General features: G+C 35.7%; 1 protein-coding gene across 1 annotated transcript in view; it reads right to left on the reverse strand.

Annotated features, from left to right (window-relative positions):
• The window catches only part of PLOD2 (procollagen-lysine,2-oxoglutarate 5-dioxygenase 2), a 107372-nt gene that overhangs the window by 48349 nt on the left and 33356 nt on the right, over nt 1–25667 (reverse strand). Inside the window, exons 2-4 of the mRNA XM_060011389.1 lie at nt 17937–18028; nt 14873–15009; nt 3117–3280 (exon numbers count right to left, since the gene is read on the reverse strand). Of these exons, the coding sequence (XP_059867372.1) occupies nt 3117–3280; nt 14873–15009; nt 17937–18028 (393 nt within the window). The remainder of the gene's footprint in view (nt 1–3116; nt 3281–14872; nt 15010–17936; nt 18029–25667) is intronic.

A 25667-nucleotide genomic window follows, 5' to 3' on the forward strand; every position in this document is an offset into this window, starting at 1 on the left:
TTACTACCAATTGCAAAATCAAAGACTCTTTGAATAAACGTATTCCCCAAATTAATTGACACAAGAGAGAGAACTAATGTTTTAGAATGCTTGGAAAAAAAGAGTTACTAGGAAAAAATTAGAATTAGACAGAAGAATTTTCTTTCTGACCTTCTAAAATGCTGTTCCTAGATCCTTTGTAAAGGATTCACTGTTTCTGGGAAAAAAAAAACAACTCTACTACAGTGGTTTTAATGTTAGTACGCAATCAAAGGAATGTTGGATATGTCACGGACTGCAAACATCCCAAAGAAATTTTATATCTAGGATATTTGGGGAATTTTTCCTTCACTGAGCTAGTCAGTAGTGTGTTTGCTAAACCATTTTCTGGCTGGGTTTTGTGTGTCATGGTCTGGAGAAAGGAAGTCTAAAATTGGATTGTTCACCTTGGCCTTAGGGCATAAGCCTTAAATATGCCAACAACAGCTGTCTGTAAAAGACACGGAAAACAGGCTCATTTTTCCTGTGTTTGAGTCTTCCCCTGAATTTCAGAAATGCAGCCAAACTGCTATGCTTCATTGATGTGCAGTGCTTTTTAAAAAGGACCAATTTTATTCCTGTGAATCGAAAGGAAACCTAGTTTGTTACCCTCAAAATTAAAATGTCCTCATAGGAATAAAAGAATTAAAAGAAATAGGTCAAGGAATATGATTGCTAACTAGAGAAAACAAGACAAAATGAAAACATGACTAAATCAATCACTGGTGGCTCATTTTTTTGTGTCATTTTTGCCAAATAAAAAAATCCCAGAACACTGAAAAAGATGTATTTCTTAATTCTTATAACCAATCTTTTGTGATAAAAAACATATTCAAGAAGGAACACATGATATTTTCCAATGGTTTATATGACTGTTTTTCAAAAACTATGTATCCTTATCTGTTTCATAAATCCCAAGTGTCCTAAAAAGTGAAAAGGAATTACATCTATTTTCATAGTATGTGATATATATTGTATGATTTACATTTTTCTATGAAACTGTCATATCATTTCAAAAGAATTAAGTTTCTAATATTATGCAATTTTCCTCATAAGGAAACATGTTTACTCTCCACGATAAAGATTTTTTTTAGCCAAATGAGGTACCCACAAACAAAACTCATGTCTCTTAAATAACTCTCAATATATCATTCACAAACTTTACACAAACTTTTATTGAACATACTTAGATTTTCTAGCATTTCTTTAATTATTTTGACTACAGAGGGCATAAGGATGACGTTTTGATGTCCTTGTATGATCACTTTCCCACATATAAACACCTCCTTAATTAAACTTGCTCACAAAGGCACTCGCTAGTTTTTTGCTGTTTCCACAGTATTGTGCATCTGTTTGAGATTCACATTCTGGAGTAGATATATCGTTATCTAGATACATTTACATATGATGTATTTCGCTCTACATGTTTAGAAAAACTAATAAATACAAAGTAAAACTTATCTCAGAGTTCCATAGCTAAGCGGCTCTTAAACTACCTAGGGCTTAGGATAAGTTAAAAGGTTAGCCATGTGTCACTGAGGGTCTGACAGCTGGAGATGGAAGGTGTACTCACTCCCAATTCAATTGCTCAGAGAAGTCAAGAGTGGGCAGCCATCTCTACTGTAAATCTAAGAGGAAGGAATGCTAAAATACTGAGGACAAAGGGACCAATATGAAAAACCCTGGGTTCTGTCTTGAATATTGAAGTAAAATCCAAAGGTGGTAGATAAATTAGGAGAAAAATAGAATGGTCAGGAGATCCCCAAAACTATGAACTTTTTAAAAACATATGGAGATGAAGAGAAAAAGTGAGCTGAAACTAGGTAGTACACACTGGGATTTGAGGTTTCAGAAATGTGATACTTATCTGGGTTGACAAAGTTCCAAGGTACCATATGGAAATGGGTTGCTAAAGTAAAAGGCAGGTGAGTACGGCTGTAACTGTGGCATCTCAGAGAAAGGGAATTACTTGCTGAAAGTTTCATTGACAAAAGTAACTGATCAAAGTCTAGATTCCAGACATGATGATATCTCAAGCAGCACTTATTTGGACTGACCTGAATACAATCAGTTATTATATATAAATTACCCCAAAATCTGTTTTCCCAGTATGGCTTGCAATTTCCACCCAACTTGTTTCTTTGACATGTCCCCCATCCTACAGCCATGTCTTCTGGCCATGTGTTTATATTATTCACAATCTAAGGAAAACATTTTGGAGTTATAATAAGGTCCAAAGTCAAATTTTATTTTATTTTTTGAAGGAAAGAGGGAAATGTGATAGTTTGTTCCTTTAATCTATGGTGGCATAGCTAATGCAGTACTTAAAGTACACCTAGACACTCAATGTTGAATTTTTTTTTGACTAGGGATTTCAAGATAAATAATTTACTCCAATATATTTAAAATATAGATAAAATTAAGTAATGCCTATTTTTTAAAGCTACATGAGTATAACTTGCACTTTTTCCTAAGTAAGGGAATTTACTAAACCCATTATTCTAGAGCCAGAAAATTCTTAATGAAATTACAGTCAGAAGACATGGATCCCTGTTGTTTTTCCTTTAATAACTAAATGTCTCTAAGAAAAGTCACTTAAATCGGGGAGACATGGGTTTTCTCACTTAAAATGCAGAAATAATAACATTTACACCGCCTAGTGTTGTTAGGAGTATCATATGATATAATAGATGAAAAAATGCTTTGTCAACTATAAAATGCACTGTGGATTTTTTTTTTTTTTTTTTTTTGCGACACGCGGGCCTCTCACTGCTGCGGCCTCTCCCGTCACGGAGCACAGGCTCCGGACGCGCAGGCCCCGCGGCCATGGCCCACGGGCCCAACCGCCCCGCGGCATGCGGGATCCTCCCGGAGCGGGGCACGAGCCCGCGTCCCCCACATCGGCAGGCAGACTCCCAACCACTGCGCCACCAGGGAGCCCTGGATTTTAAACTGATATAATTTTCCCTTCGGAAAAGAAGATAATGGTTATTTCAAACCTCATGTCTTACAGTTACATATTTTTAAAAAAGTTGTTTCATCAATATTTATAATTTACTATGACTTGCATTACTCTTTTCTTCCAGCACCTTACCCACCTCCCGAATTCAGGTAGCGTTTCCCAATGTGCACAATGGGATACTTGTCTGCTAGTCTTTTATCCGGCCACAGAATTCCATCTGCTGCAAAGACCACTTTGTGGTTTGACTTTTGGAACTTTTTTAGAACTTCTTCTGGACCACCAGCAAATATAACATTAAAGCTGTTTGATGAGGGAAAAAAGAAGTTTTAAAATATAGTTGCCAGAATTTAGACATATAAACCAAGAAACAGTCTCTAACAAAAGTCAGAATTTAGAATCCAACACAGGATTAATACCAACTATTTACAGAGTAAACCAAACAAGCTTCCCTCAACTTAAACTATATGGATTGTATTAAATTACTAGTGTTTACATTACATTGGCAAATGAAATCCAAATAAAAGACAGCTTTTTATTTAGCATTAATATTTTTCAATAATCACTTACTCTCCAAAATCAAAATTCTAAAACAGTGTTGAAATGTTAAAAATCAGTTAACTTGCTGTATAACATAATATAAACACAATCATTGACAGAAGCTGCCATTGTAACTGCCTAATGTTTCTAATTTGTACCCATCCATTACAATTTCTGAAGATTTCTTTATCTTTGACAAAATGTGTTTACCTACTAAATGTCATCAATATAAATTTATATTTGAATCACGATTTAGCCTGAAATCTGAAAATAAAAGTATATGGACAAGTGCATTTTTTAAAGCTCAATACACTTGAAAAAATATGTAAAAAATGAAATTTATAGTTTCACTGATTTTTCTGGGGACTTTATTCCTCATAGTTCATCCACAGAATCACAATGACTTATAATATGAAATTATTATAATTCTTAGAATAATTCTTGCTACAACTACAATTTCTTTTGCAACTTTTTTTAACATCAGAGTACCTCAAAACCAAAGGTTTCCAAAGATAATAATTTAATGACTTGACATCCCAGGTGGCAAACAAGAAGAGTAAACAAATGCTTTTTATTTTTTTAAATTTTATTTATTTTTTTAATTTTTACTATTTATTTGGTTGCGCCGGGTCTTAGTTGTGGCAGGCAGGCTCCATAGTTGCAGCTCACCAGCTCCTTAGTTGCGGCATGCATGTGGGATCTAGTTCCCTGAACAGAGATCGAACCCCGGGCCCCCTGCATTGGGAGTGTGGAGTCTTATCCACTGCACCACCAGGTAAGTCCCACTAATGCTCTTTAATTCAGCACCAGGTCTTCCTAATAGCCAAGAGTCCAAATGCACTGCTGTGATATCTGAATTGGGGAGTAAGGAGGCTGTTCCACATGCCTTTGCCAGACTTGCTCTCAAGGAGTTTGTTAATATGCTAGGACAGTCGTAATGCATCAGCCAACATTTAATAACTTTCTATATGTGAATTATTTTATCAACATAAAAGACTATTTCTCATCTCTATAAAAGTAAAAATCCAATGAAACTTTAAAAAATTAGCTTAGCGAGAATAGCGTAAGTTTACACTTATGGCAGAGATGCTAACTGACCCCCATATGCCCCCAAAGACATGCCTATGCCTTTATTTTAATAATGGAATCCCTCATGATAACCAGGCACATGGCTAAAGATTACTCTGAAGCCATGTGGCCACATGACCAAGTCTGTCCAACGGAGTGTGAGTGGGACTGGTGTGTTCCTGCAGTCTCCAGGTCTTGTGCTTTAAAAAGGAAGCTGCCTACCCTCTGATTCCTGTCTCTTTTTTCCCTTTAAAGAACCAGACTTCACAAGTATACACGCCCTCACCAGATAGTCCATTTCTCAATCTTTTTTTTTAAAAAAAAGAGGATTAAAATGTTGCTAATGTGCAACTAAATTTAGTAATTATGCCTAGCCAATTTTTTAAAAAATAGTAAACGTAAAGTTGGAGTCAGAGAGATAGACTATTTTTTTCATTTTAAATTGTTCTAGAGAATTTAAATTTTATCATTGCTTTTTATTTCAGTTACAAAAAAATAACTTCAAAATTAAAACACATATTGATATATGTATACATAGATACACTTTTTGGCATATAGTTTTTTCTTTCTTCTAGGATCAATGGGCAGGAAAATTTTAATACTATTAATAACATAATCATAAAGTGACTCAGTGCGTACAATTTGAAGTCTGCCAGTTGGGTTTCTAATTCCAGCTCTGTCACTTGCTATCTGAGTAACCACAGACAAGTTACTAATTTAAACTCTTTATGTTTTAGTTTCTTTAAGTATAAAATGAGGGGGGAAGTAGTACCTATCTCATCAAGTTATTGTTAAAAATAAAAAAGTAAGAACAATACTTGACACATTATAATCTCTCAAAACAGTTAACAAAATTAACATTATTGTTACTATAGGAAAGGGACTGAGGAAACAAGAGGTAGGAGAAAAACTCACTTTTAAGTTTACACCAGTCTGTAGTTCTAAACAACTTTATTTTTAGCCAAATACACATACATTTTAAGATAAATTTTAAATCAGAATAAATTTGCTCTGACTAAAACCTCAAGCCAACTCTTCCCTCCCTGTTTATTTACAAAACTGAATTAATCTGACTTCACAAAATGATATTTACATAAATACCACAAGTTTCTTTTTTTCTTATAAGTACAACTGATTTCATCAGTATGATCACTTTAGATTTTTGTCTCCTAGGATAATCCTATCTCTCCTAACAAAGATATTTTCCTCAAGACTACTAGTCACGGATATAATTTTTTTTTAATATTGAAGATTAGGAAATAAGACCAGTTTTACGCGTAAGTGAGCCATGAGCGGTGAGGCAAGCAAAGCAAACCCTCTGAGGCAGAGACTGCCTGGCAAGTTGCAGAGGAACACCAACACATTGTCTGGAGAGATGGATGAAGAGAGTTCATTATGTCAGAGAATCATGATTGGAGACTTGGACAAAATTGATTCAGATATTTTGTAGGTAGCATCATGTATTCAAAGCTATAAATGCACAGTTGGTAAAGTGATTGTTTTGTCTTTGTAATCCCAGCGAAGGATATAGTATCTCCACAGTATAGCTCAAACTATTAGCAGACTTCAGTAGCTTGAGAAGGAGTGTTAGCAACTTGTGCTCTTATAATTTAGTATTTTATAAGCAGGCACTACCTTTATAAACAAAAAGCAATTCCCATAAAGCAAAATGTAAAAGGCAAAAATTATCTTCATGTAATTCAAATGAGGATCTGACTTTGAATAAAAATTGAAGGTTGCTGAAATGTTCCCCTTTTCTTCTAGTAGCACTGTTGTTTCTGTGTTTAAGTACTTCAGGAAAGTTCTTTGAACCAATTTAACTTTTCAAAGAGCAAGAAAGGTTTTCTACTTAAAATTATTTTAGCCACAACAACCCAAAAGCTCAAACTTTCTAAAAAATGCACAACAGTCTTAAAAACAATTCTCATAGTAAATCGGTCCATTTAAATATGAAGAATAAAATAAAACTTTCCACAGCTAACTGTGGTAAATATTCCTGGGTCCTGCAAAAACCATAAGGTAGAAACCTCATGTGGTCATATTGAGTCCTCTAGCAGACACGTCAGTGTTCTATCTCTAACAGGTCATTGAAACTTTTACAAGTGTTTGTCCTTCTGTGCTCCCTGTTTCTGTGGCACCAGCAACCATACAGTCACCCAAGCTGAAAATCTTTCACTCAGCCTTCCCTCCTCCCTTTCCAAGGCTTCTCTCATCAAATCTTCTTCCAGATCCCACTGATTCCATCTACTTAATCTATGTAGAATTTAAAGCCTCTCTACTCCCACTAGAAGTCACTGGACTAGATTAATTCAAACACCCTACAAGCCTCCACATCACCCACCTTCCTCCCCACTTCTAACAAGGACTGTCTGACAAACTCTCCTGAAAACTATTCCGTGCCAGTCCCCTGACTGAATCGGTGGTTCTCTGCTATGGTCTAAAGCAGGACTCAGCAAATATTTACTATCTAGCCTTTCACAGAAAATACCTTAGGCTTTGAGGGCAACATGGTCTCTGCTGAATGACTCAACTCTGCCATTGTGGTACAAAACAGCCACAGACAATATGCAAATAATTGAGCACAGCTGTGCTCCAATAGAACTATTTACAAAAAAGAGTCTGGGCCAGTCCATAGTTTACCAAACCTGGCCTGTAAAATAAAATCTAAATGAATCAGTCTCACATTAATAACGTTCCGTTAAATGACCTGTTCTGAATTATTAAACTAAACTAAACTAAACTAAACACTGAATTATTTGATCTGTCCTCACATCTTTAATCATGATGTTTTGTCTGCTTAACACGTCTTTTCCCAATCATGTCCAAACCACTCACCCTCAAGGCCCATTTCAAAGGTCACCTCCTCTACAAACCTCTACTTGAGCAGCATAAATGTAAAAAGATCGTTTCCTTCCTCTTAACCTCCACAGCTCTTTTCCTCTCCTTTTTCACAGAATGTTTTATCTTCTACTCTTCATGCTGGGATTGCCTGTTTATACTAGACTGCATGGTCTTCCTTCAGATCCACGACTTTATTCATCTGTATATTCCCCCTACTGGGGAGCCAGAGAAGAAAGCAACAGAAGTGTTCCTTAAGCGTATTTATTTGTTCCTCGCCACTGATATAAACTTAAGCCAAAAGTTATAATCACCCAAACTATTAGCAGCTAGTGTTTAAAAGCTTAAAAGCTAATGAAACTGAAGCAAGCAAGCAGCAACACACCTGATAATTCTGTCTTTATTTTTTTATACATCTTTATTGGAGTATAATTGCTTTTCAATGGTGTGTTAGTTTCTGCTTTATAACAAAGTGAATCAGCTATACATATACTTATATCCCCATATCCCCTCCCTCTTGCATCTCCCTCCCTCCCACCCTCCCTATCCCACCCTCTAGATGGTCACAAAGCACCAAGCTGATCTCCCTGTGCTATGTGGCTGCTTCCTACTAGCTATCTATTCTACGTTTGGTAGTGTATATATGTCCATGCCACTCTCTCGCTTTGTCCCAGCTTACCCTTCCCCTCCCCGTGTCCTCAAGTCCATTCTCTACATCTGCATCTTTATTCCTGTCCTGCCCCTAGGTTCTTCAGAACCTTTTTTTTTTTTTTAGATTCCATATATATGTGTTAGCATACGGTATTTGTTTTTCTCTTTCTGACTTACTTCCCTCTGTATGACAGACTCTAGGTCCTTCATGTCTTCACCTTAAACACGTATCTATATTTTCATAGCTAATTAATGCCACAAACCAATATTATGCAACCACTCTCCCCCCACACATACCTAAAGGAAAAAACAGTTGGAAATGTCCACCCAACTGAACTTGCAGAATAGATTACAATGAAATCACAATGGAAATGATTAAATTTATTGCAGAAATTTTGAAGGACAGGGAAGAAATTAGTTCGGATAAAGTGGGTTTTAAAAACTATTACTTGGGGGAGTTTTCCTCCAAATGGTATATAATTTCATTTTCTGAATATAGAATTTTTACTGAGGCTGGATAGAGGTAGGAGCCAAATAAGGACACTGGCTAGGTGGAGGGTCATTTTCTCCAGACAGTTTCCTGAGAGTAGCCTTGTGCTGGAGTAACACTAGCAGAGAGGGCAGTCAAGGAGAGAATGTAGCAAAGACCTCAAACTGCCCAAGCTGCTAGCTACCTGTCCTTATCACTTGGTGTTTCTGGATCAGTCTCTTTATTGTAAAATAAATGGTGAAATGAAAATCTCCCTCTAATTTTAAATGATAGTTAAACTTATCTCTGCAACACTAGAACTTTCAAATCTGATAACTATTTAGTGCACAATAAACATTCATTGAATCAATGAAGAAATCAAGAAGCATTTTTTTAATCCCCAGCATTTATTATGATGTACCTACAGCATGCCAGATACAACATATACAAACCTATGGATAGAAAAATGTATCCAGGGGGCAAAATTTCTGTCCCAGTCACCTCCCTGATCCAGCCACAGCAGCTAGCACCATATTTTACACAATAACAGATGCTTAATATATGGTTACTCAAAAAAAACAAGATTCAAGGAGAGGATAATCTGGTTTGGGGGAAAAATTATATATATATATACACACACACACATACAGACACAAAAAGTAGACAAATTACTACCATTTATCTAGATATATATAAACAACCAATGCTTCTTTTGTATACAATCTGCTTCTTCCTTATTTCAACATACCCACCAATATACTCAGTAAACACTGATAAGAACATTTGAACAATTTGAAAAAATGTCACTCATTTCCTACATAATTCCTAATCATACTTCACACTACCATGGAGAAGCCTTAAGGCACTGCATATGTCTAAGTGTCAGCTAAAGATTTCAACCTTTCCTTCAAAAAAAAGGGAAGAAATTAAAAAGCAGTGTAGAAACTGAAAACTCTGATGTGTTCTGGCTTGCTTTCATGCTAATATAATGAAATGTTGTCCATCACTAATGACTAGGTTCTTTGTGTCTGCACACTTAAGCTGTCCTCACTGCCAAAAAGAAGTCCATCAAATAAATCTGCCATAGTTAGTTAAAATTTTAGCCATCATTCTTTTTTTTTTTTTTTTGGCGGTATGCGGGCCTCTCACCGTTGTGGCCTCTCCCGTTGCAGAGCACAGGCTCCGGACGCGCAGGCTCAGCGGCCATGGCTCACGGGCCCAGCTGCTCTGCGGCATGTGGGATCTTCCCGGACTGGGGCACAAACCCGCGGCCCCTGCATCGGCAGGCGGACTCTCAACCACTGCGCCACCAGGGAAACCCCGCCATCATTCTTAAAAAGCTTTGCTTTTAGAAAATTTTCACTCTGCCTTCTGTATAAACTATGTAAGACAATACAAAATGTAGGCATATTGGGAATGTAACCTAAATTATGAGAGGTATAAAATGTTTATTTCATAGAATAAAATAAGATGGGATCTGGTCCCCTGTAGAATTAATATATATAAATTATACTTCTTAATAACAACAAAATCATAAAAATATTTTCACAATTAGCAAAATGATCAAATAAAACATAATCTTTCACAATTTTCTAAAGTAAATGATTCTAAAGAGATTATGCCAACATTCAAGTTTTTTTTGAAGACACACATTTTTCTTCTAAATTTGATTGGTTCAGTTTTGTTTGCAGAATTAGTATAATACGAGAATTCCTTGAGGGTGGGATCTGTGTCGATCTCTTTTTCTATAGTGTTAAGTTCAATACCTGGGTCAAAGCTTCTGCTCAAGACGTGTATTCTGAATGCAAAGTGAAAAATATGCTCACTGATGTCACTTCTAATATTTAATTAGAAGTTAAAAGAAAAAAACATTGGTTGACATGGGAAAGATCAAAAGAAGCAGCAGCAGCATTTTCATTGTTTCTAATCAAAAATCAATTTTTAACATAATTTCTATCTTTGAGATTTAGAAAATGTGGATGCTTTCCTGCCTTTAAGTCACTTTATTTCTCCAAATGAATGAAGAAAAAAATCTTTAAAAATAGTCTCAAAACATCCATCATATTTCTGCCTCTTTCAAGATGTTTCTCCGTCTTTTAATGCAATATACTGTTACCTAGTATTTATTGATTCCTTGCTATTTACCCTGACAATATGTAAATCAGGTACAGCTCTAAGCTTCACTGTCTGAAGCATAAAAACAATTACAATTCAACATGAAAAGTGAACAAAAGCTAGCAATATACAATCAAAGTGAGATGAGGCATATACACTAACAGCAAAGATTTCTGTAACTAAGACTATCCCTCAATTTTCAACCAGTATTTGCTGGATCAATCTCCCAGAACACAGCCACCCAGAAAACTACTATAATATCAGCTTTACTTTATATTTATTTATTTTTTATTTTATTTTATTATTTTTTTTTTTTTTTTTGCGGTATGCGGGCCTCTCACTGTTGTCGCCTCGTGGGGCACAGGCTCCGGATGCGCAGGCTCAGCGGCCATGGCTCACGGGGCCAGCCGCTTCGCGGCATGTGGGATCTTCCCGGACCGGGGCACGAATCCATGTCCCCTGTATCGGCAGGCGAACTCTCAACCACTGCGCCACCAGGGAAGCCCTACTTTACATTCATTTTAATTCAATATCAACTTTATTTTTATATTGTGACATTGACTACCATTCTAGTTTTTTAAAAATTCAGTCTACCTTACTGCTACCATTAGTTAGCAAAAGCCTATAAATTACAAAGTCAATTCCCTTATCTTACCTCAAAGTCATAGAGCTAGTCATCTTTAAACAGATACTTTAATGAACTGGGGAGTTGCTATACTTTAATGAACTGGGGAGTTGCTATATAGCAAAATTCTTGGGTAGGTATTTTCAGAGAGGAAATACTCCTTTTGGTGAGGCCAAGAACCACCACCAAATACGTCTTTCAATTATTTCATATATTGGGAGTCTTTCAAAACAAAGCACATCTGTATTCTATTTAATGGTGTTACATTCAGTGCCGCCAAAAAAATATAAATTTCTGCTCCGTCCAAATTCAAACTCAAATAATCACACCAACTGTATTTCTAACTACTTTTATTCTAAAGAATTTTCTTTAGCCTAAAAGAAAACGAATAAAACAAATGACCAAAGTTTTTTTTATTTATCTGATACTCAAAAGTGTTCTACAACATACTTACTTCAAGGTCTGGACTCTGCTGGTTTATGTTTTACTGTACCCAGCACAGAACAAGTTTGTGGGAATACTCAGTATGTATCGAATTTACTCACAATAACTTAAACACCTTTTGTTATATATTGGCCTACGTATTATCCTTAAAAAAAAAAAGAAAAAAAAAAACTGCCCACTATGTAATAATAATTAGGTCTGACCATATGTCTTCAATGTGACTAGACCAAAAGAAGTACATGTTTTACTAGGTAATTCTAAAAGTAATGCAAAGTACCTTATTATAAATTCAAAATGTTCAGCTACCTTGACCCAGGTGAATTATAAAATCATTATAATTTTAATCCATAGGGAATCTTCAGCTATCATGTTACAATATTTGTCCCCCAAATCTTTATGAGCCTATTTCAAAAGAACACATCACGCTTTGTCCATGAAAGTCATTAAATCCATTATATTTACTGGTGGTTGTTCTAATTAAAGGGAGATTGTCAACTTTACAAACTTTTTTAATTGCAATAAAACACATATGCACACGCACATGCGCACACACGCATTGCAGTATGAAATAACTTGAAAAAAATTCTGTGGTACTTTCTCATATGGAGAGCTTCAGTTTTCATTTTGTTTTAAGTAGAACCCAAACCCTTGCAAAATATTTATTTTTATCTGAAATAAACATGATAAATCTTAACTTACAGAGCATATTTATAAACACCCAGTCTCTAATTTTAAAAGTTCATCCAGAAGTCAGTTTACAATATATATTCCCATGGAAACGATGTTATAAGATTGCTTCCAAGTTAATTCACAAAAGCCTATCTAAATGAGCACAAGGAATCACTGTGGGTTATTGGAAATGTTCTAAAATTGAATAGTGAAGATAACTAAATGACTCTGTAAATTTAATAAAAATTATTGAATTTTTCACTTAAAATAAGTGTGTCACAGTATATAAATTCTACCTCAACAAAGCTGTTTTTTTAAAAAAAAATACTATTTAAACTATTAAGTACATAAATCTTGGTATTTTTTCATATAGTAGCAACCTATGCTTCCATAAAACTAATTAGTACAGTTAAACTGTCCTTTAAAAAAATCATTTAAGAAGTAGGAATTTGTTTGATTTATTAAAATTACAATAAATTCTGAACTGTAGCCTTAGCCAGAGGTAACCTTAATTAGGAGATTAGCAATATTGTTGCAAAATGGTTTTCCTATTTCAAATAATTTTCAGTCTAATTCATTTCTCCTAGACCTTGGATTACCCACAATTTCTACTGTATTGATTACTTGTACACAGTACTTTTTTAAAAGGGTGTTGTTTAAAAAAAAAAAAAAAAGAAGAGAAAAGAGCTCTAAAGTGGCACCAGTTGTCCATCCTTCTTTATCTTGGTTACTTATTCATTATCCCTAGGTTTCTCCAGGAGGACAGATATGGCAGGTGGGGATGACAGAGAAAATGTTAACGCTTCTTCCTAGACAAGGGCTTGGCTGAGTTGGGCCTGCATGTTTTCGGTTAGCTGGCTGTTCTCACCGAGGGAGTTGTCAAGAAATTTAATCTTTGGTTCACTGATAAATCCCAAATACTAACAGTGCCTGGCACACACTGGACCTTCCATTAAAATTTTATTGTTGTCTTTTCTGTCACACTGGATCTTAAAGTATCATCTAAATAAACAAATGCAACCTCAGGCAGTCTTCAGATATCTCACAGTGTCCCTTTTCTTATTAGAAACAAACTGGCCCCTTATTAAACCAGTTTCTTCGAAGCCTAAATCTTAGATGGGGGATAGCGGGGAGGGGCAGTCTGATAGGAGAGTAAAGGGAGAGGAAAACGAGTTCTTCCTAAAATGCAGAAAGAGGTTTGGGAATCCAAAACTATTACTGGCTCATATGTGGTAACTTCTACAAGGAGAATTTGCCTCAAAGTCAGAGTCAAAACATAGGTGTGGCAAGTTCAAGCTGACCAAAATAGTTGTTTAAAATCCATGGTAATTTTAACCCAAACATACTCAATATTTAATCTAAACCGTTTATTATCAACTTCCTCCTCTTTTTTCTAAGGGTAAAAAATATATATAATAATAGATTCTGTAGAAAAATTCTCAGTACACAAGCTAACACCATCTATACCACATCTCATGTTGCAAGAATAAATAACTATAAGCAGAACTTTATTTTTTCCCAGGAGACAGTAGAGAAATTCTGAAGATGCAAGTACATGGACCCTTTCAAAACCTGTAAGTGTTGGTGGCACCAGGACTTCAGTATGTCCATTTCATTTCAAAATTTCTGCCTTTATTTAACATTTGCATAAAAGCATTGTTCTTACTTTCACCTGTAATAATCTGTGGTTTTGGATTTTCAAATTGAGGGAGAGATATAAAATAACTTTCCTAAGTTAAAGAGGAAAATGCAAAGGGATTTAAAATGATGACCAATGACCAAAAAATAAAAATAAAAAGGAACGAAGGGGGACTTCCCTGGTGGTCCAGTGGTTAAGACTCCACGCTTCCAAGGCAGGGGATGTGGGTTCAATCCCTGGTCAGGGAAATAAGATCCCACACTCCGCATGGCCAAAAAAAAATGTTTTAAAAAAAAAAAGAATGTAGAGAAAATGGAAGAAAGAAGGCGGCAACCAATAATGGTTCATGACAACTTGACATTATTAAAAACATGTGAGAAGATGGAGACACAGCGAACACTCCAAATTTAGTAGACAAAAAGATATTTACAGATGAGAAAGGTTTTTCTTTATTATTAAACATAGGCTTTTTTATTTCTCATTTATAACTTACATGATGTATTTTCTCCCAGACAACCAGAATCCAGTGAGTTGCTCTCTCAATAGAAAAATTCAATATGATCTTTATTCCATCTCAAGTGAGGATTAAAACATGAATTTCACAAAAATTTTAGCTCATGCCCTGTTTTCCCATTGGTGTTTATGGTAACTCATCAACTTTGATCATATTACATAACTACGTCAGACCATGGTTTTATAATTGTGAGTAACATCTACTTTTTAAAACAATGATCCCATGTGAATAAAATAATTTAATATATAATCTACAAATAAGAATTTCAACTCTTTTAAAATAATTTAATACAGACTTAGAAAGCCACAGGTTCTTTCTCTTACCATTCAGTAAACAAGACAACCAGATCCTCTTCACTGGCATAATGTTCCATGACTTCTTTCATCAATCTCACTTTCTGGCCCCCTCCAATAGTATTAATTCCATCACCACCTCTCCACTCCTTTCCTTGACCAAGGACCTATAAATGAAATCAACATTTCATCCCCGGGCAAAACTCAGATTATGATAGTATTATAAAAACTGGAAGTCACCAGCAACTTGTACAGTATAACACAGTATCACTCTTTTAATGTTACACTAAATCATGATGCTAAACAGAAAAAAGTTTGATGCCTAGGTTAGGTCATAATTCTTCAATATTATTTACCCTGTGGAATGCCATTCCTAATTTTACCATTTCAAAAGTGGAATCTAATCCAAGGAAGCTGGGGGTTGGTGGGGGAAACCCTAGAAAGTATTTCTCACATCCTATTTCTCTTTATTCAGACTGAAATGAAAAAGAAAATGAAGAAACTTTCCGTAACACTTTTCAATCTGGCTGGAAATCTGTCTGATGAACGTTGGGAGCCCTGGAAGCTCAGTGATTCCTGGCTGGGGCCTTAAGTGATTTTCCTGCTGAAACCAGTTGGGTTGTCCAGGGAAACACAGAGGGCATCAAGTCAAACGTCACCTTCTTTACCTTAAAAATCTTAAGTTTAGGTTATCCTCAAAAGTTTAATAATTTATCAATACAAGAAATCGCCTAAGCACAATTACTCAGAGCTAAGCCTGCAGCCATCCTCGGCTCTGTTTGTTTAGCCTCAGCAGCTGCCTCCTGAATCATATGCCTGCTGACTCACATGCCTGCTGACTCACCTGGTTGGGAGGGAGCAGGAAGCAGGTCTACGCCCCCTGCCACCACACACACACACCTTGTATCTTAGTTTCACCAAAACAAAGTCTGAAGTTCCCAAAATAAGGATCTACTAAAAGATTTGTGAAACTCAGGGGGAATGAAATTAAGAATAAATACAAAAGAAAAAGATCAAATTAATTTAGAAAATAAATATTATTAGTTCCAAATTTACTTAACATCGAGCCAAATACAAGAGTTCGTGGCGTTCCCAGCCTCAAATCTCTAGTGAGCACTTCATCACTACTTATGCCGAAGGGATAAATGTTAACTCAAACTGTGGCGGGCATCTGGATTCATACAGGGGCTACTCTAATAGAATTATTTGTTTTTGCCCTAAGTGACCTCCTCTGGCCCTAAGATTTGTTACACTTCTGTTCTACAACCCTTCTGGACTTCTCCAATATTGCAGTCATACCGGGCCTAAGTGCACCTGAGCGCCTACTCTGTGCAGCACTGTGTTGATTAAGCTCTAGTCTCTGTTTTCTTTCCACAGCATCCGTGTGTCAAACTTTGGTATGCATCCGAATCACGTGGAGGGTTCATTAAAACACAGACTGCTGGTCCCTTCTCCCAGAGTATGCGATTCAGTAAGTGAGGTTGCGCCTAAGAATCCTCATTCCTATTTCCCAGATGATGCTGATGCTGGTGGTCTGGGTCCACATTTTGAGAACCACTGCATTTCACAACGGAAAGACAGCAGGAGGATCCAAAACTCCAGAGTCAGTCAAACGGGGCTGGGGTCCAACATTTGACGCCTTACAGGTGCGTACCCTGGAGCAAGTTTTCCTCACTAATAAGTAAAGTAATACCTACCTTACATGGTTTATACAAAGAATCAACAGCATACCATATATGAAGGTCCTAACACAGTGCCTCACATGTAAAAAATATTCCACACTCTCCCCTTGAGATGCCCCTCATTGGATTTCAGCATTATTCTACCCTGATTTTTCTTTCCTATTGCCCCCTATCAATGCATATTACAATATTTCCCTTCTAACAAACTTCTCTAACATATTTCTCATTTATCCTACATTAAACGTCTACATCTCTTTTCTAGCAAAGTTAGCCTCTTTAATAGTTATTCTGTATTAACATCTGTACCTAGTCTTCCAGTGGCTAGGTAGCAAATATTACCTTTTTTGTGCATTACATTCTGAAATAGCTCAGTTTTCTGAAATAGCTCAGTTTTTCCCTAGGCAAAAAAGCAATTTTTCTCTCCCTTTTTTTTTTTGCTTTGCTGTTTTTGTTTTTTTTTTATTTTTTTGCTGTACACGGGCCTCTCACTGTTGTGGCCTCTCCCGTTGCGGAGCACAGGCTCTGGACGCGCAGGCTCAGCGGCCATGGTTCACGGGCCCAGCCGCTCCGCGGCATGTGGGATCTTCCCGGACCGGGGCACGAACCCATGTCCCGTGCATCGGCAGGCGGACTCTCAACCACTGCGCCACCAGGGAAGCTCTGCTGTTTTGTTTTGTAAATGAACAAAGTTTATTTGTTTTCCTACCTGGGATATTTCCCTATTCTCCTCTGCATGTGGAAAAGACCTGGATGACATAGCCTAATTTCTATTAGAAAATAAATAAGTTTTTTTGGTTTGTTTTTTTTTTAAAGGTAGGCCTTTCACAGCTCAGTTTACTAGTCCTACCAAATATGCCAGGTTTCCTCTGATCATTTATCAGTGAGCTATTTCCCTGGAGATAAGTCTTCTAAAACCCTTTTATACTTTTATAATGTTATTAAATTCCTCTGAAACAAACAAATAAAAAAACAGGAAAAGCACCTCTCAATACTGGAACAGAAAAGGTATCTCCTTCACAGTAATGTTTCCAATTCTCAGGGTAGACAAACCCATTACAATTCTTCAAAGTAAGTGAAAAAAATTACCGTCAAATCTTAGTTATGTTGTACTTGTACATGACCCCCCAAAAGAAATATAAGTATAAATATATTTTTCTGTTGTTTTATAGAACATGTTTACACAAAGCATTAGCAAATATTAAGAAATTATTGTCTGAGTGGCAGAGTATTAATAAGGCCAAAACGTATCTTTAAAACAATCAAGTACAGGTAAACTGACACCATTATGTAACCCAATTTCATCATCCTTCTGGGGATTGCAGATCATGTTGTGGTTGTTATTGTTGTTGTTATGAAAAATGTACTTCAGGCACATATTCTAAGATCTCCATGAATTAAAAGATATATCATACCTTCACAGTATAATTGAAGTATTTGGCTGACTGCATAAATCGATGGAATCCATCACTTTCTTTTGTTGCTACAGTTATGACTAATAATTTATCTGCAAAGACAGAGGGAATAACATAAGACAGTTTACCAAGAGGCTAACTCCTCACACTTTACAGATCACTGCAGTGATTAGAGACCTCATTAAACCTATGGGAATGTTCTGGTTTGTTCATCTACATGAGGCTAAACAAAGAGCTGTTGAAAAACTAGGCAATTAAAATTGGTTATATTACTGCCAAACGACAGACTGCCAAATAATGAATTATTTTAATGGTAAAAAAGTGCATTTATTTTTAAGGTAAAGCATGCCCTCAACAGAGGATTTCAACACTAAGGGAAACACTTGCATAAAACGCACAAAGTTGTTATCTGTAAAGACAAACTCTCCTAAATGTTATCTAACCAACAAGGTTCACTGTCACCTGTAAACCATCACTGATTTATTACACACATCAGTGAGTCCAGAAGCACATTATATTCCTCAAAGCACATGTACAAAAAGAGATCCAATCGTGAGACTGATCCTAATTTTTTAAAATAAATTATGATGAATTGGGAACAAATATTTAGAAAGATAATCTTAATTTTTCCTCCTATCAATGAATGTTTGTATATGGGAAGTCTATAAAAATCCACATTTACACCACCTTCAGTGCTTTGTTTTTTCTTTAAAGAATAAAAGAAACTAAAATCAGCACTTCCCTGGCAAATACAGCTTTGAGTCACCATTTTATAATGAATTATTATTTTCAATCTAACAAAACACCTCTTCTTAGCAGAAGTAGATAGATTTAAGTAGTCATTTCAAAATACCTATAGAAGCTATTAAGGAAAATGCTTATCAGGAAAAGACATGTTGGAAAAATGCATAAAAGAAACAAGTGCGTCAGAAAATGCCAAAGGTTAGCAGCCAGGGCATTTTTTTTTAACCTTAGGCTATAGAAGGACCAAAGGACTAAGAAAACAAAATTAACATCTTTTTAACTTTCTAGGCACTGAGTTATATCATTTGACTCTCACTTGATTGTTATCAATAAGAAAAAAGTCAGACAGTGTTAAATATCCCTTAAACAGTAGACAATCATTGAAAATGAAATATATAGCATTAATGTATTCTAGGAATCAATATGACCCAAGGTAATCATCAAATTTTGAAAATACTTTAAACAAAATATACATAAGTGTAAGACACATAAAGAAAGAAATTCAAACAAGTCAACCAAAAAAAGGAAAACATTTTCATGAAAATAAATATCAACATTCTTAGATATTTTTCTAGAAATATGTATTTCTCACATAACTTTCACCATTATGAGAAATAGATATTTAAGGAAAACTAAAAGTCATTTTCATTAAAGCTGTCAGGGCTGAAGCAAATATATTTTAACAGTACTTTTTCAATTAACTATTCTTTAAAAAACAAAATTTCATTTGTGAAGTTTCAAACAGGGCTTAACAATTAAGAAAACTTGACCTATTTATCATTTACAATAAATTTTGAAATAGACAATACAAGATTTTATTTCATAAGAGTAAAAGGAATGCTTTTTAAGTCTCTTTTCTGCATAATAAAACGACAAGATAGCTTTCTTTCTTAACTTTTTCTACACAAAAAAAGTTTATAGATTTTACCTGGGTGGATTTTTATACTTATAATTTCCAGTACAAAATTAACAGCAAGGATTTCATCATCCTTAATAGGAAAAGTAATGGGAATATATGTATACATATAGCTGATTCACTTTGTTATACAGCACAAACTAACACAGCATTGTAAAGCAATTATACTCCAATAAAGATATTAAAAAAAAAAAAAAGAAGTAATGTTGGCCAGACCCTTGGGCAGACAGAAATGTTATGGAATCTAATGACTCAGAAGGCAAAACTAAAAATATGTAGTCTGACTGTGTCTGGCAAGCCTATGCCAAATAAGGACTCCTGTTGCTTCAGTACTGTTGCTAATTACAAAAAAGCAAAACCAAGTAATAAATAAGTAGTTCTGTCAAAGGCAGGCCTGTTCAATAACATTACGTAGAAACTTCTGTTTCTTCTTACCTGCTATTCACTATCGTGACTATGATGAGAAATAAATCTTACTCAACTGGGGGAAGTAAAAGAAGAAAGTGCTGGCATGCACCACTCACAAGTTCTTGCCAACCAGTTCAACAGTCCAACTTGTTCACCATCTACGAAGTGTGCGTGTCAAAAATTTAACCTACATTTGACACATACTTTAGATTCCACTAAAATTTATACCACAAATTTATCAGAAATATAAGGACAGAAGACAACTGACCTACAGAATCAATGGCAAAAGAGAAAAAAAGGAAAGGGAAACTATTATAGTATATCGCCAGAATTAAGAGACAATTCAACCAAACATACATCACGGCCTTTATTTGGGTCCTGATCTGAAAAGTCAACTATAAAAGGGTATTTATGAGAAAATGAGGAAAATCTGAACACTAACTTGTATTTGTCAATATTACAGAATTATTGTTAATTTTTTAGCATGCTAATGGCATTGGTATTTTTTAAAGAGTTCTTATAATTTAGAGACAAATAATAAAGTATTTACTCAATGAAAGGAAGTAGTGTTTGTGATTTGTTTTAAAATTATTAGGGGTAGATGGGAGACAATGGAGGAGGAAGATAAAGAGTAAATAAGACTGCCCACGTATGATGACTATTAAAAGTGGGTTCCATTTATATATGTTTGGAAATCCCTAAATTAAAAAAAGGGAGTTCAACTTTAAGCACAATCCCTAATCTTCCAATCAGAAAAATATTCAATATAAAACTCTTTTCAACAATCTGAATCATCTAAGTAAAAGGAAAAACAGAATAGACAGCAGAAATTTTCTAACCAGACAATATTATAATTTAAACAACTATAATTAGTACCTTACCCAATCCACCCACAACAACCAAAAGGATCAAGTGAGATGATTGAAGAAATGGGCTTGAATAATGGGTACCCATCAACCACTACCAAAACCAGTCTAAGACGGTGTCAAAGAAAAGACAAATGGAAGCCCAACTGTGACCAAACATAAACTCTAGAGCCACTGCCTGACTCTGTTAGAAAACAGTTAATACAGTTTGCATGAGCAAGAAACATGTAAATCATCTATAGAGTGTGGTCTATTACAACAACCATTTATCAAATGAAAATCACATCATAGCAAAAAAAAAAAAAAACCTTCTGTAATCATATTTACAAAGTCCCTCAAAATACCTAGCACCATAGTAAGGTTTAATAAATATTTGTTAAGTAGCTTAATATTTAGCCCCCTACGAAAATTTACATGAATAACAGAATTTCTCCAATAATCTAAATCTTTTTTATTTAGAAAGGCAAAAAACACCCTGTTATTTTCTTTCTTACTAATGAAATTACAGCTCTGGGGAGGAAAAATGGCATTGTTAGTCTTTTTTTTCTCCAAATAGTTGTTGATACAATACCAGAATTCATCAATTTTTAGAGCTGATATAATTTTTCTTTCCAAAAACAAATCATGGCTTTAAAACAGGAAGTTTTGGGGCTAATATATCCTATCTCCAAACTGCTTAAAAAAAAAAAAAAAAAAAAAAAAAAAAAAAATCGGCCCATAAATCCAGCTGAAATTCATTGTCTTAATAACAGGCATCACATTCAGTAACTCAGCGCCAGCCCAGCTGCCTTTGATCTCACTCAGAGGGATAATTCTCCCTACTTCCCAAGAAACTTTCCCTACACCCAGTCTTAATTTTAAATTTGCAAAAATCAAGAAAAATAATTCTACCACAGAAGGAGCTCTGAGTATATACTTTACTCTGCAATAACTCATTTAATGAAAGACATGTCCTTCATCTGAAAGGATCAGTGGTGCTCAACTTTCTATTCAAGGAACGCATTTTCCTAGGAATGGTTAGTATAGGGGCCAGCAAACTTTCCCTGTAAAAGGCCACATAGTAAATATTTTAGGCTTTGTGGTCTACATACAATCTCTGTCACGATTCTCCTTTTTTCTTTCTTCTTTAAAACTTTTTCAAAACAACAAAAAAATAATAATCCTTAGTTTTCTGGCTGGCTGTACAAAAACAGCCATGGGCCAGATTTGGCCTGAGGGTCATAGTTTGCCACTGTGGTTGGCCATAGGGATCTGACAACAAACTTCTTGGGTTCCAATCTCAGACCTACCATTTATTACTTGTTTGAAATTGGTCAGTTACTTGAACTCTGTGTCTCATCTGTTTCTCATCTATGTGTGTAATAATAGCACCTGATAGCCTTGCTGTGAGAATTAATGAGTTAATATATGTAAAGTGGATGATACACTTAAGTCCATACATAGGTCTAATGACAGTATCTTATTATTTCCACTCAACAGATAAATGTGTAAGGGAGTTGATGTGCAAATCTCAGCAAGTTATGCAACTCAATCTTTTTCTCTACCAGAGTTATTCATTCAAGAACCAAATATCTCTTCCAACTCTCAAGATTTTATGATGCCAGTACAGTACTGTCCCCTTACCCAAGGTTTCTGTTACCCACAGGGTCAATCATGGTCTGAAAATATTAAATGGAAAATTCCAAAAATAAATAACTTATAAGTTGTTTAAATGGCACGTCATTCTGAGTAGCATGGTAAAATCAATTACCATCCCGTTCTGTACTGCCTGGGATGTGAATCATCCCTCTGTCCAGTGTATCCTGTCCATTAGTCATTTAGTAGCCATCTCAGTAATCAGATCCACTGTCACAGTATCACACTGCTTGTGTCCGAGTCACCCTTATTTTACTTAATAATGGCCCCAAAGCACAAGAGTAGTGATGCTGGTAATTCAAATAAGCCAAAGAAAGCTGTAAAGCGCTTCCTTTAAATGAAAAGTTTCTTGATTTAATAAGGAAAAGGAAAGCATATGCTGAGGTTACTAAGATCTACGCTAGGAACAAATCTATCTGTGAAACTGTGAAGAAAGAAAAAGAAGTTCATGCTAGATTTGCTGTCTTGCCTCAAACTGTCAAAGTCATGGCCACAGTGCATGGTAAGTGCTTAATTAAGATAAAAAGGCATTAACTTGATACAATAAGATATTTTGAGAGAGACCACATTCACATAACTTTCATTACAGTATATTGTTATAACTGTCTATTTTATTATTAGTTATTGTTGTTAATTTCTTACTGTGCCTGATCTATCAATTAAACTTTATCATAGATATGCATGTATAGGAAAAAACAGAGTATATATAGGATTCGGTACTATCCACAGTTTCAGGCATCCACTGGGGGTCTTGGAATTTATCTGCCGCAGATAAGGGGTGGAGGCAACTGTAATGCGGGAAAAAAATCTATGTAAAAAGAGTTCAATTTAAACTGTGCACTAAAATAATTTAGCATGTAACTACAGATACACCGTCTCAAATCTTTTCATTTCTCTCCATCTCCAAGCAAGCTAACTCAAATTACGATCATCACTAGCCCAAGTTTCCACAATACCCTCCTACTAGCCCAGGTTTCCACAATACCCTCCTAAATCCCACTATACCCATTCCAATCATATCTCTACAAAGCAGACTTAATCTTTTCCAAAAAATTAGATATCTAATCATGTCACCCCATTGCTAAACATCCTTAAATGACTTTCCATTGCTATTAGCACTGCGGCCAAGCTACTTTACCTTAATGTGGTCCTTGACTACCTCTCTCCTCTCTAATCTCACCCACCATCTCTCTGCCCTTTGCTCTCTCTGCTCCAACTGCAGTTGTTCTTTTTTTTTTTTTCAGTTCTCCAACAATGCCTTCTCCCTCCCACCCTGAGGAGAAGAGCCTATGCAAAACCTTTATCTAATGTCACCTCTCATCTTTTGATGCAACCACTGCCTGTTCAATTCATTGAGATTCTTACACATATGCCATTTCCTTGGGGGAAACTTCCCTGACCTACTCAAGTATGTCAGTGCCCATTATACATTTTCACTGCATCCTCTACCTCTCTTTTGGAGCACTTATGACAAATTGTAATTACATATTAATTTGCATGATTACTATTCAAGAGTCAAGTCTCTTTCTCCGACTAGACTGTAAATTCCAGAAAGGCAGGATGTTTTTTGCTCAGGACCTATCAAAGTGTTTAGCATATAGTAGATTCTTAATAAATATTTGTTGAATGAGTGGATTCAGGAACAAGGGATGTTATATTTTATCTGTGTGGGTGTATAAAATAATTTGTTCCCAACAAAATCCTTATGTAGATTGCCTTATTACATCCAACTCATAGATGAAAAAAATAAGGTTAAATAGGGTGACTTAGCCAAAGTCACCCAACAAGTTACTAGCAAAGCTGGAAGTGGAACTTTGGGTATTCCTCAAAGTCCATTTCTTTCCAATGTTTCATGTGGCCTCACTTGGTGGTAAGAGGTCAAGAGGCTAGAATCTGTTTAAAATTAAAATTAAAATCTGTTTAAATGTACAGAAAAGAGATAACATAGCAAGCCTAAGACTTCAATCTTAGTTTGCAGGATTGATCCTCGGCTGGCATCTGGAAAGCTGGATTTGGAGAGGATTCCCACCATTCCCAGATAAGAACAGCTCATTGTATCTGAATTGTACAAACAAGGTATTTATGCTGAACACCAGCTTTCCTTCTAGGAGTTCGGAATTCTGGTATAGGGGTTGCCTCTATGACTAGCCCCGAATAAAAACCTTAGGCACTGAGTCTCTAATGAGCTTTCCCAACAAATAACGTTTCACATGTGTTGTCACAACTAGTTGCTGGAGGAATTAAGCTAATCCTCTGTGACTCCACTGGAAAAAGACTCTTGGAAGCTGTGTCTGGTTCCCCTGGACTTTGCCTATGTGCCTTTTCCCTTTGCTGCCTTTGCTTGGTATTCTTTCAATGTAAAAAGTCATAGCTATCAACATGACGATACACTGCATCATCTGAGTCCTCCTACTGAATTGCTGAACCTGAACATTGTCTTGGGGATAGCTGACCCATTATGCTTCTAGCTACAGGCAGCATTTCTTCATCTGAAAGAGACACTATGGGCCTAATTGATTATGTCTGATACATGGCTGAGTTTTACATTCTGGGCTCAGAGGCCAGGCTAGGGACATGCAGCAAAGACTCCAAATAGACTCCATAAAGGAAATATTTGGTAGATAAGACAATCATACCCTGCTCCTCCGCTGATTGAGAAGCGTTTCATTTTCACATAACATTACTCAAATACAAACTCAAAAATGAGCCAATGTGTGAACTGCTGACCGAAACAAACAAATAAAAAAAAACACAATCTTAACGAAAGAGGTGACGATCCCACTGTAACCTGTGCAGTTCACGTACAAAAAATTATCGGACGTTTGGCATGCTACATTAAGGAGAATTTTGACAAACATGGAGTTTGACCAGCATGGTTAGAGGTTTGGCAATCATTTCACATATTGAATAATTGAGGAAGTGAGAATTTTTCTACCTGATAAAAAAGATTCACCACCTCTCTACCTCACCATATTTGAAGAGAAAAAAAAAAAGGATTTCCTCTGTTTTATTTTCAAAGAGATAATTAGCTAGGGGAAGAATTAATGGAGAGGAGGCAAATTTTCTATCAATACTGTCTTACTCTGTTCAGGCTGCTATAACAAAACACCACAGACGTGGTAGCTTATAAACAGCAGAAATTTATTCCTCCCAGTTCTGGAG

This window comes from Delphinus delphis, chromosome 4, assembly GCF_949987515.2.
Source record: "Delphinus delphis chromosome 4, mDelDel1.2, whole genome shotgun sequence".
Classification (NCBI taxonomy): domain Eukaryota; kingdom Metazoa; phylum Chordata; class Mammalia; order Artiodactyla; family Delphinidae; genus Delphinus; species Delphinus delphis.